Genomic DNA, 13,041 nt, shown 5'->3' on the forward strand with positions numbered 1-13,041 from the left:
CCAGCGCACATACACATCGCTTCATTAAAAGTTGCAACCGTTTAAAGAAAATCAGGTCCCCTCTCATTAATGTGTAAATTTATGCAGCACACTGCTCTTAAAATCTGATCAGATCATCAGCTCTGCCTCTGGAGCCTGTGGTGCAGACGTAAAGTTTCTATCATTAATTCTTCTTCAGTGTTTGTGTCACAAAGAGAGACTAACATCACCATACCAGGATAATGTTACCTCGTGAGAGAGGATGACTGTATACGCAGTTATGATTAGTTAATATGATTTTTTAATCAAAACGACAGGGGATATCAGTAAATCTAGTAGCCGGTATTTCACAAGAAGGACCAGTCAGTGAAGTGGCTCCTGCATAATTCCTCCACTACCGAGTCAGACCATTAGGTGGAGATAGCGGGCCATCCTGACAGTGACCACACTGGCTGACTAATCTGGCAGCCTGCAGACAAACTCTCAGTACAGATAATATGTAGACAGAGTAGGAAGGAGAGCTATGCCTAGAAATATACCTTAAACACAGTGTGCACTGTCTGGCTGCGTTTGATAACACACTCATTTAGAAGCAGATTGTGTTATCAGTCACCGGGGTTTGATGTTTGATGTCCCAATATGTTGAAAAGGGGTAATAGTGCTTAGCTTTGATCATAAAAGACTTATTTTATGCTTTCATGACAACAATCTCAGAGTTTTGACTCCATCCTCAGATTCAGTTTTATGAAAAGTCTGCGTCTCTGGACTGCAGCTGTTTCCTCACCAGCCTTCTTGATCCTCTTGCGTTCTTTGAGCTGGTACGGTTTGTGATCGTGCGATAGGGGAATTGCGTTGCCGTCTTTATCACACAGAACTCCGCGAGAGTCTCCCACGTTGGCCACCGTCAGCTCCTTATCAGACAGCAGAGCCACCAGACATGTGGTACCTAAAACAGAGGGAGGAGAAAGGGGGAACAGGGGGAGACAGAGAAAAGAAAGGAGGGGAAGGATAGGAAGAAAGAAGTTTCAGTTTGGTACATTTGTGGAGGATGGATGGAGAACATGGTGCCGCTTTGTTGATATTTGGTCATAAACCAAAGTAGACGTTTAAAACTTCAACCAGGGCCTGACTGTTCAAAATGGTTGAACCTGAATAAAAATGATCTAGGTTTAAAAATCCACTTTTATTTTTGCCATCCAGGATCAAGATATCAATCTTACTTCTATCAATTTTTCCAGAGGTTTTTTCAAAGGAAACTGGATTAGATAACCCTAAACTAGATCCAGACTATCGGGACTATTTACAGGAACACTGCGCACATTGTCCACAGGGTGGGCCAAATTCAATACAAGCTGAAATATCCTCAAAATTGTATTTTGTGTTTGATATCATCAGCTATTTGGTGATTATTTTTTCTATTATTTTTCAAAAACTTTTATGTACCTACTTATTTTATTTATTATTAACTATTTTATTTATTTTATTTTATATTATTTTATTTTATTTTATTAATGTATTTATTTGTATTTGTATTTTTTTTCTTTATTTATTATTTTTATTATTTATTCTTATTTTTATTTTAGGGGTGCCGGTGGCCTAGTGATCTAAGCGCCCCCCACATACAGAGGCTATAGTCCTTGCCGCAGAGGTCACTGGTTCGACTTCCAGCTGCGACCATTTTCTGCATTTCTGCTCCCCACGTTTCCTGTCTCTCTTCAGCTGTCCTATCTAAAAACGGCCAAAAGCACAAAATATAACTTTAAAAAGAAACAATAACAAAAAAACCCAACATTTTGTCCTTGTATTCCGGTCTCAATCTAGCTCTCAAGTTTGGATCAGGATAATCCTGACTGTTTGGATCAAAGCTATCACAAACACAAACTTGAGGAAACACCTGGATAAACACCTGCTCTGATTTCTTGATCTTTTTTTCTTTGAGCTACTGGTTCTCAAAATGTGGTCTGATCAGCTTAATTTCACACAACTAGGCCCAGGTGATCGCACAACAGTAAAAAAACAACAAAAAACAAACAGGATCACACAAAGTTTTGCAGTTCCTCTGTGCTGGACAGGAAATGTTGCACCAAATCTCGAGGCAGTCCATCTAGTAACCTGAGACATCAAGTTAGCCTCATGTTGGTCATGTAAAGTCAGGGCTCCATGAAAGTCATTCAAACTTCTCAACATTAGACCATGGCAAAAAATTCAGACCAATCCGTCATGTCATTGTTGCAGCACTTAAGTCAAGACCAAACTGGAAGTACGTGCTGAAAAAAAGACGATGCCAGCAGTAAAGCAACCGTGCTAGCATGGCTAATAAAATACTATTACAGCCATAAACAAAAGTGCTAAAAAAATAAATGATGCCTTGCAAAGCTATGTCAACAGAAAGTAGATCACCTAACACTAAATCAAAGCAACCTTTAATTAAAGCTGACTTTTAAGGAGACAGCGATATATTTCTGTATAACCTCAGGAAAAACCCATTATTTGCAGTACACACATTCCTCCTGCACAACAGTGGAAGACATGAGGACGTGTACAAACACTCCAAAAAAAACCCTCTTTGATGTAACTTCTCTTCCTCGTACCACTCCAACCACTCTTTCCTTTCTTTTCCTTCTTCCTCTCTTTGTTCAGCTTCCCAGCCAGGCAGAACAGAGTCTGGACTCCCAATCTGAGGCCTATTGTGTGAGATCCAAAGTCCTGGAGAGAAAGAACAGATCTGCCTGCCTGGCCATCTGCTCACACAGAGCAAAGACAAAAATGGGAGGGAAAGGGAGAGAGAAAGAGAGAAAGAGAGAAAGAGAGAGAGAGAGACAGAGAGAGATAGAGAGAGATAGAGAGAGAGAGAGAGAGGAGGCGAGGACTGAAAATAAAAAGAATGTGAAAGTAGGGAATCCTACTGGTCTAGTCTGGACCACCCGGACAGAGAAAGAAGGGTGGGTGGGATAAAGGACAGAGACGGGGAAATGGGACATATAAGGAAGACATTCTGAGGATTTTACTGCAAAAGAAAAAAAACAAAAAACGCCAAAGGGGATACAGGAAGACTAACAGAGCTGGTTTAAATGTCAATGTGGGAAAGTGGATGACCCACACAGTCTTAAGATCTCCCTTCAGAGTTCCATATATTTTTGTGTTTCAGTTTTAGTTACGATGAAAAGAGAAATAAATCAATCCCCCCTATGAAGTGTTGATCATTTCACTTTAGTTATTCTGTTGCTGCTTCCTTCGCTGTGTGAAGACTGAGCCGAGGAGAAGAGGAAGCACAGGCAGGGAGTGGATGCAGATTAAATGCAGAGGAAGAGTTGAGTAGATACGGAGAGAGAGACACAGAAGAGAGATTACTTCTCAGTGGGACGATGATTTTATTATTCTCATTTGAAACTAGTGGTGAGAAAAGAAGTGATGAACACAAAGACATGCCAGAAAAGACAAAAAAAGACAAAGAGCAGCAGCTGGAGGTGAGGAGAAGATGAATGGAGTGAATATTGATGCTACTTAATTGTAAATGACTTACTAAATCTTTTACTCACAGTTTGTGAAAAATCCATTTCTATTACTTTCATCATTGTACGCACCTCTAATCCGTCTCCTCGTGCCTATAGTTGCTGCTGCTGCTGCACTACGCCATGCTGTCCAGCTAATTATCCTTATCTAGTTCCCATGGTGATTGAGATAATGGACTGAGGTGCCTAGCTAGCACACCCTCACCCAATTAGCCCAGTCATGCCAAGCACACTTTCAGAACTCCCCCATTAAAAAGGCACCATGGCCTGCATGCATCTAGGGCTCATCCTAATTATTGGCCTGGGTCAGCCGGGCACACCTTCAGCAGCACTCAGATGAGATTAACATCTCTGCCAGGTTTAGAGCCCCATTCCTGTTTGTGTCATTGCATTGAGTCAGTCGTTAAAAGTTGGCAGGGACTTAAGAGTATAAGAGTCCACAACACATCAGGAGAATATTTAATGGCTTGATGTTCTGTGTGGCATTTCGGTGAGAAATGCTAAAGCTGGACTGTCACCACCCTGCTCAACTGTCTCTTTGTATTCTTCCGAGTTCCTAGAAAACACTACCTTCCCATTAGTCCACCCACACCATCGAGTTCTGTCGAGCCACCATACTGCCTTACCCGCCCTTCTTGGACTGTTAACATTTACAGTGATGCTATTTTTAGCATTTTGCACACAGCCTGAGCATCTTGAGCCACTTTATCAAGTCTGTGCAACACTCTGAATTTACATACTACGTCACGATGAAGCTTCAGACAATCTCTGCTTTCTATAATGTGCCATTTAATTTATTTTTATATGAAAAAAGATGCCAGAAACACTCAGCCAGCAGCAGCGTACTTGAACACCTACGTGAGGATTTTGCTTTTGGTTCTTTTTTCTCCTTTTTTTAAACCACATACTCATTCATCCGCTGTTTTTTATGCAAAGAGAAGGGGTGATAACTGTTTATCATGACGTACAGTAAAAAAAAAGAGGCCTATCTGTGGAAAACACATGATGTAAGGTGTAGTAACAGTAGTTACAAAGTTGATCTTGTATGACAGGAAGTGGTTTGAAAGCACTGTGCTATATAAAACATCATGGGACTCATGATAGATGTCAAAATCATGCAGGAAAAACCTCAACGACTTTTTTATCTGACATATTTTTTTCCACAAACAATGGAACCTGACCAGGCTTGTAAGCTATTTTTGCATATTTACTAGACAACCCCATGAATGCCTGTCTGTGTAGAGTTCAACCTTCAGGTAATCAACCTCCCAATATCCCTCCTTCTCACACAATCCTGTAGGCGCAGAAATATAAAAAGTCTCCGCAGCCCTCACACGGCAAACACAGAATATGAATCCTTGAGTCTGACAGTTAGAGCACTTTCAAAGACCAACTTACAAAGACTTAAAAGTTGCTTGAGACTATAGATAATTCATCACAAAGAAAAGCTAACATCTCAGCCATGTAATGGTTCTGCAGGCCCTCAGTGAAAGGAGGGTGAACTGCTTTTTTAAAAAGTCTGCTTGTTGAGATCAAGAAACAGACGCTCTGAAATGTAAAATCTGATGTCAGAACTCACATTAAAGATGAGCTGTGTTGTTTTAGGAAACTAACTTTGAATTTGAAATAAACACAATGGACTTGTGCTTTAGTTTAATTTCACCTTCCCATCATTCCTGCATATGAGTATCCTCCATGAATGAGTTGAGAAGCCTACCGCATGGTTACTAATGTCCCCCACACAGATGGGCAGTGAGAGGCAGTGCATCACTGGGGTTATCAAGTGAGCACCTACCTTCGCTGGTGTTTTGCAAAGTTTGGCCCATAACACCTCGGGGAGGCTTAGCAGTTAGCTCTGGTGCCAGCATCCATCAGATCAACAAGCAGAGCATCTTTATATTACAACAAAACCCATACATCATTGCCACAATCTGCCTGATTGGGCTAGAGGGTACCCTGCTGGTGTGGGCTGTACACTCTCTCTCCCCCTACTCCCCCACTTCAATGAGGGGTGAGGGAGGAGACAGAGGAAAAAGAAGAGAGACCATTCTTCTCCTATTTTTTGCTTTGCTCCCCAACTGACATTACTTCTCTGAAATATTTAAGATGTCAGAGCCTGTCAAAAATGTTTGGTGTTCACCAAATGTTTTATCAACATTGTGTCCATTTCCCTAGGCTGAATATTTCACACTGCAATTAAAGCTGGGGTTGGTAATCAGATTTAGATACACTTTTTGTCATACTGGTTAAAAGGATCTTTATGTCCTGATGGCAATCATTACATGATGTGTTCCTAAAAAAGAGTGAAAAAAACTGCTATCTACAGCCAGAGTAAACCTGGGAAAACACTAACCAATCACTGTTTTTTGGCTCCCCAAATTTTAAACCAATCAAATCCCATCCAGCCGTTCTGCCCTCCTCCTGCGCGTACATTTCCCCGGCGTGCACTCCTCCGAGTCCCCGTCTCCTGCCTCTACTTCCCCTGACTCTATTTACTGCCCCTCTCGCTCGTCCTCGGGCCTGTCCCCTCTGACCTGATGAGGTGCTTTGCTCAGGACTGTAGTCCGGATCAGAGTCTAAAAAGCTCTCACCAACAAGCAGAATAATTAATGACGTTCAGTAAGTCCTACAGAAAATATATATTTATTGTAGCGTCCGTCCGGACGCTGTAGTGATGACGAGCCGATTGGTGAACACGTTGATCTTTAATAACCGGTCACTGTCGGCCGTGATCACGCCAACCAACAAAGCAACAATCAATGTTTGAATGAATGAAGAACTTCTCCTCTCCTCTCTCCAGCTAGCACACTCTACACCTCTCCTGATGCCTTCACTGACCGTCAACACTGTAGGAATTAAGAACATCTACACTGAACAGGTTTAACAAACAGTAGAGCTGTTACAGTATTATATGTGTTATAACTTTTCTCCTGATATCGTGTCACCAGTACAACTGGATAATGCTAGCATGATAGTTGTGAGTACTAACAGCAGCCATGTTTGTTTGTGTTTTTAACTTTCACTATGATAATGTTTTGGTGAGGACCGGTTTTGAATCAGTCACGATCATATGGTCGAGAATCAGCGGCGCTCGTGCATGTGAGCGGGGGGGCGTTGTTTTGGAGGAGCTCCGAGGGAGGAGGGGAGGGGTTAGACGGAGTCATGAGGAAATGCTACATTCAAACTCATGCTGGTTTTCTGAGACTACCAACCCTAGCTTTAAGTATTGAGTTTAAAAAAATGAAACTACTTTAAACTTTAATCAGACCTTTTTTTGAATCAACTCGACTTGATCCCATGATTCATATATTGTGGCATATTACATAGTTCATGTTTTCTGTCTTAAAAGTCTTTCCAAAGGCCTTTGGCTATATGATTTGGGCACTTGTGTAGTTTTTCCACACTGAACTGTATTAGCTCTCCTTGCTTAAAGTGGTAATAAAATTTCCTTCACATTTTTTCCAGCTGATAGCCTGCTCATCGGAGGCAGGGCTCTAAGCTGAGCATCATAGCAATGAGATGTGCAGAAGCCTTTTGTCGACTGTGTGTGTACCTTTGACACAACTCAACTACATCCTTAACTTAGCTATATTGTATTTGTGTTGCATGTTAAGAAGTGTATCCTTCAGTTGTCTCTGATTGCCTCTCTCAATCTTTCACTGTTGACAAGTTTGCCGCCACAGCCAAACTCTGTGCAGAGTCCTGTGCTTTGATGATTTACCTTTAACCAATCAGTGGTCTTCATATCTTTCAAAATCAACTTCAAAGCTCCAGTGAGGAGTTTTTCATTGGCTAAGAAAGACACTGATATTAGTTATGCCTTTTTATGACCAAAAGAAAACAAGACCCTCAGGGAAAAAAACAAAACAGTTTTATATTAGGTTATTTCCTTTAAAAAAGAAATAAATTTAAAAGGTATATTTTGAGGCATTTTCGCCTTTACTGAGAGAGAAAGCATACGTGGGGAGCAGAGAGCAGGGGAAGACATGCAGCAAACTGTTGAGGCCAGGAACCAAACCGGCAACCTCTGCAACAAGAACCACGACATCCATACATGGGGCTGTAAACCCCCAGGCCACCGGCAGCCCAGAATCAGTTAGTTTAAATACCTGAAACTGCAGTTGGGGGGTAGGTGTCAGTCAGAATGTCAGCTGAGGTGATGCAAATAAGAACCAGGTACCAGGAACTGTCTTGAAATAAAATTTGCACATGAACAAGTACAAAAAGAAAGTGGTTCAACTTGAAGGGAGCTGAGCTGAGTCAAGTTTAACACTGCAGCATCAGCAGTAAAAACATACTGCTTTGATCATGCCAACAGCTGTATATGATAAAGTTCAATGATATTCGTTCAGACAGTGAGAGGTACTTCTTGAACCAAAAGATGTTGCTTTGTCTCGACTTTAGGAGCCACAGAATCAGAAAACTGTGTTTTGTGTTAATATGTTTAAAGCTGTCTGGGTAGAGTTACTCTTCAGTTTGACACATATGGTGACAGCAGTCCCTCTCTGTCCAATATGACACATAGGACAAAGTCAAGGTTTCCTCAGCTGCAGATCAGTATGCATTACTGATTGAATATTTTTAGATTTTCACGAAGCAGATTAAGTACGACACTTGTGAAAATTTAAAGGAGAACACACAGGGTGGAAATGAGTCACTCAGTATGGAATAAGTTACTGTGAACTACACCCACAAGTGAAAAAACTTTGACACTGGTTCAAGTACATAATTAGGGATTTCAATGCATTATGGGTAACATCATTCAGGGCAGGAAAAGGTCATGTGGCGCCATACTTTGTATGACAAACATCGTCATAGAGAAGGAAACACTTTGGAGTTGGAACAAAGTGCGGCACACACTTTCTTTAAAGGAGAATGGAATGTAAATGGAAAACAAAGCAAACAAAGCAGCCGAGAAACTGCTGACAATGACATCAGCATTCAGCTTATAATGATTATATTGCAAACGAATGCAAAGCAGAAACATAATGAATGGTGCTTCACAAAATGGAGCTTCACTCCAAAGAGAATCTAATGATGAAATCTTAAGTGCATTTTAAGATTTATATTGTAATGGCAGTTTGGAAACGCCAGAGGAACAGATCTAACTACTCATTCAGGGGTTTACTCGCTTTCACTGCAATATCAATAGTCTGGCACCAATCATATGAATACTTACTCAGGCATTACCATCTCAGACACACTTCCTCCATCCTTTCAGCAGGTACTTAATTTCTAAAATGTTCTACCTTTTGCCAGTTTGACCAAAAATGTTCTGTGTTTATTAACGTTACTTAGTCTTAATGCATAAACAGTCATATATCACTTGTCTTTAAAGCATAAAGTACCTCTTAATGCAGTGATTAAATACAGTGCGGAACAGTGGTTCCCAAAGTGCCTCCAAAAACTGTTACATATTACATATTTTATGAATAATTATAGAAATATAAAGGAAAAAAGTTGTTGCATTTTGAAAAAACAACATGCAAATAAAAAATGTTTCATCTGTTTTCCACTTTTCTTTGTTGCTACAACACCTAAATTCAGCAACATGGGCACGTAGGTGGTCTAGTTTACTACTAACCAGCTAAATAAAGTATTGATTGAAAGACTTTTGTTTGTTTTGTCCATTTTTGGCTTTGCCCTTTAGTGTCGGGGGCAGTAGCTCAGTCCACAGGGACTTGGATTGGGAACCAGAAGGTGGCCTGTTCAATTCCAGCTATGGACCAAGTGTGGAAATTGGACTGGTGGCTGGAGATGTGCTGGTTCATTTAGCTGGGCACTGTCAATGTGCTCTTGAGCAAGACACCAGACCACTTAGTGCTGAGCCATGGCTGCCTCCCCCTGACATCTCTCCATTAGTGTGTATTTAGATATGTTTTAGACATATTAACTGTTGTGATGTGTCCGTGTTATGCTGAGGATGCTACCTTGGCCAGGTCTCTCTTGAAAAGGAGATTTTAATCTCAATGGGATCTGGTTAAATAAAGGTTAAATAAAAAATAAAAAATAGTGCATGTCCATACTAGTGCACAAGGTTATTGGTGTCAGACTATGTGTGGTCTCTGGTTCCCACATGGGGGGGTTGTGAGCCGAAAAGTTCCCGGGTCCCATGTAATATTTTCGACTGCAGAAGAAGATAAATGATGATGCAGTAATATATTACTACAAGTATTTTTCAAAACGTACATTTTAAAAGTCACCTGATCATCCTCAAAGCTCAAAGCTTTTATGCATGGTAATCAACAGCCTGGCATCACTGCTTGCAACCACACCACACAAAACATGAACGTAGGGAGTGCTTTGGCCTTGTAGTTACTAAAAACCGTAAATAAAAGGAGTGTTGTTGTTTTTATGAGATATGCTCTGATAAATTAAAGGCTTTTTACTTAATCCTCAGCTGTGGAGAGTGTGCCTGAAGACAGCCCCCACAGCATAACTCTTCAGTCTTCAAGAGCACCTGAGTCCACAGAACTACCGACATAAGCACCCGTATCCTCTGCTGAATGTAGGACCAATGTTCCAACCCTTTTATGCGACTGTGTACGCTCGAGTTTTTGTTGAGACGTATCAGATGGCGAGAGGTTAGCATTAACAGAATACCACATCACATCAAGGAGACTGCTTCCATAATAGACTCTAAGCTCCTGGTATTTTCATCAAAGTCTCATCTCCCTTATCTTTCTTTCAAGCGCTTTTGTTCGCAGATAAACAACAGAGGGATGAACGAACAAGAGGGATGAATCTGATACGCTGTTGTCCTGGGGACTCGGAGATGAAATGGGAGTGTTTCTCTCTATTTTCCCTCTTGTCTTTCTCTCGCTGCCAGCTTAATTTAGGCCCTGATTGGGACAGAAAGCAGGGAGCAGCTCACCCTAAATGATGTGATTGTTGAATCAGATACCAGGACAAGAATGCAGAACAATTACCTGATCAGCAGATCGCCTCTCCTGAGACGCTGACATGCAAGTTAGGACAAATACTGAAGCAAATCCAATCCTTTAATGTCTAATGCTTGGACTAGACAACACAGGAGCTTGTCTGAATGTGTTATCTGTAACCTCAGTGTCAGACCCTCTTGCTGGGCAGACTAAATAAAGGATGATAGGAATATTGACAGATAAGAAATAGTTTTGGACAGATCTGTGGAGCCTGGGTGCAACAGGTCACGGAGCTCAAGAACAGAGGTAGGCAGAGGGATCAGGACGGGAGATTTTCTTTGAGGCTGTTTTGAGAGCAGCAGAGATCTCTGCTTATCTGAAGGAAGCAGTGAAGGAGAGGAGGATAAAGAGGATGAAGGGGTCGAGAGCAGGTGAGTACAACACAAAGGTTGAGAAATAATCAGCCTCCAAACTGGGTCTCCATCTCCTGAGATTTCAATCCCTCAGTGAATCATATGACCATATGAGGCCCTCTCAATGGCTCTTTCATACCAGTGGAGCCCCCTCACTAACCTGCATGCGAGTCACATGTATGCTATCCGTGTAGCCTCTCATTTACGCAGTTCAGACTTGTAATCTAATTGTAAGCTGCTGCATTATCTTTCACCTCATCTCTTTTTGTAAATAACAACTTGGGTCTTGTTTGCCGTAGTTTCAGACATCAAGAGGGAACCTTTCCAGATCTGGGAACATGTCGACACTGCTGAAGCGAGGTCTGACAAGATGTGAAACACAGACAGCCAAATGATGAGGCAGGTTATTAAAATGAAGGTAACCAAAGTAGATTAGTTCCAAAACGTATATTTCAAACTAAGTTAGAAGGTTGAGGCCAGGCTAATTTGCAACTCCTTTGGCTGAGTTTCACAATTGATTTTTGTGCCATCAGGATCTCTATGTGCAGCCAGTTTGAGTTTTTTATTTCTGCCTTTTGCAGTCTCTGCTTCAAGTGAGGGTAAGATGAAGTGCAGCAATAGCAGAATGGGGGTGTTGATCTCTTCCCTATGACCTGGTGAAGAAGGAGCTGAGCCTGATGCTAAACCTTTGTTTGACCAGTCAATGTATGCTCCAACTCTCACCTGTGAACATGAGTTTTTGTAGTGACTGAAAGAGGTTATGACTGGGCCCAGTCTCAAAGTTAAGGCCAGGAGCTCAGACGCCATTGCTTCTTTGCATTAGAAAAAGCCAGCTGAGGTGGTTCAGCCATCTGATTAGGAGTTCTCTGGAGGTTTTTCCAGGTGCATCCAGCTGGGAGGATACCTCAGGGTAGAGTTTGGGATGGTGGGATTATATTTCCCTCTGGCCTGGGAACATCTAGAGACCACAAGGAGGAGCTGGACAAATATTCCTAGTGAGTCAACTTGCTGAGCCTGCTGCAACTGATAAGCAGTAGAAAATGGTTGGAGGAATGGACATCATCATGATCTCTGCTTGGTATTTGTTACTTGGACGTTCCTCCCGAAGCTTCAGCTGATAGCTTCGCCATGTCCATACATGCTTATTAATATTTATCCATAACTCTGAAGCTGAAACCTGTGTTGTTGCTCCTCAGTCAGCAAAGCTTAGGCAGGGGCACAGGAAGGAAAAGGGGCCTTCCCATGGGATCACTCCAATCTTGAGACTGCAACATGTAACTACAGTTAGGTCATGTGATCATGTAGCATGTCCAGTAAGCTAATAATGTTTCTGTCAAAGGAAAAAGTAAACTCAAGTGTTACCGTATCATCTTCATAGTTTCCTTTAAAGTCCTCTGCTCTTGTATTTTCTTCCTCATGTGTGGATTTCAAATATACATGAAATACATTACTTTGAGTATTTTGCTGTAGGACCTTCATTTCTCTCTCCCACCCTTTGTGGTTTTCATTTCTTATAGCTCCTCTTCATCCCCCTTTGTATCACCGCTCTCATTCTCTTCACCCTTTCATCCCCTCGCTTACAAGCTACCCCTTTCCTCCCCCTTTGTCTCTTTAATTGTTCTACAGCTCTTACAAGCAAAACGTCCTCCTACCACGCATACATCCTTCCCTCTGACCCCTCTTCTACCTCTTTGCATCCATCTCTCTCTCTCTCTCTCTCTCTCTCTCTCTCTCTCTCCCTCTCTCCCTCTCTCCCTCTCTCTCTCTCTCTCTCTCTCTCTCTCTCCCCCCCACCCCCCAGAGATAATTACTACAAGCCTTGTGAAGATCAGCTTGTATTTAAACAGCTGAATAAGCAAGGCCTGGGGCTGCTGACACTCACTATTCAACAACAGTCAAGTGAAACAGTGGAGGAGAAATTAATAGTTTGCGTGCAGCATTGTAGGGAACATTTAAAAACATTGCACTACACTTACTGGTGCTTTTCTTATCATGTCTCTGGTAATGAGCAACACTCAGGGGTGAAATCCATCTGTATGTGGCCTCTGCCCCTCGACTAGGGTACTTTGAGGAGCTACACATTTGCATCATACAAAAAGATGGATCAATAAAGCAGCTCAGCGAACCGTACCACTGCAAAGCATCCCCCAAATTAGCATAAATGTTAGAAAAGGGGTCAAGTTCTGCTTGGAAACACTTGATTATGAATAAATATCATCATATGTGCGTGAGCATTTACAGTTTCTTGTGGTGAAA

At 41.7% G+C, this 13,041-nt stretch overlaps 1 protein-coding gene across 1 annotated transcript in view; it reads right to left on the reverse strand.

The window, feature by feature from the left end:
* The window catches only part of ppm1lb (protein phosphatase, Mg2+/Mn2+ dependent, 1Lb), a 58,050-nt gene that overhangs the window by 2,431 nt on the left and 42,578 nt on the right, over positions 1-13,041 (reverse strand). Inside the window, exon 3 of the mRNA XM_034701995.1 lies at positions 764-925. Within this exon, the coding sequence (XP_034557886.1) occupies positions 764-925 (162 nt within the window). The remainder of the gene's footprint in view (positions 1-763; positions 926-13,041) is intronic.

This window comes from Notolabrus celidotus, chromosome 14 (assembly GCF_009762535.1).
Source record: "Notolabrus celidotus isolate fNotCel1 chromosome 14, fNotCel1.pri, whole genome shotgun sequence".
Taxonomy (NCBI): domain Eukaryota; kingdom Metazoa; phylum Chordata; class Actinopteri; order Labriformes; family Labridae; genus Notolabrus; species Notolabrus celidotus.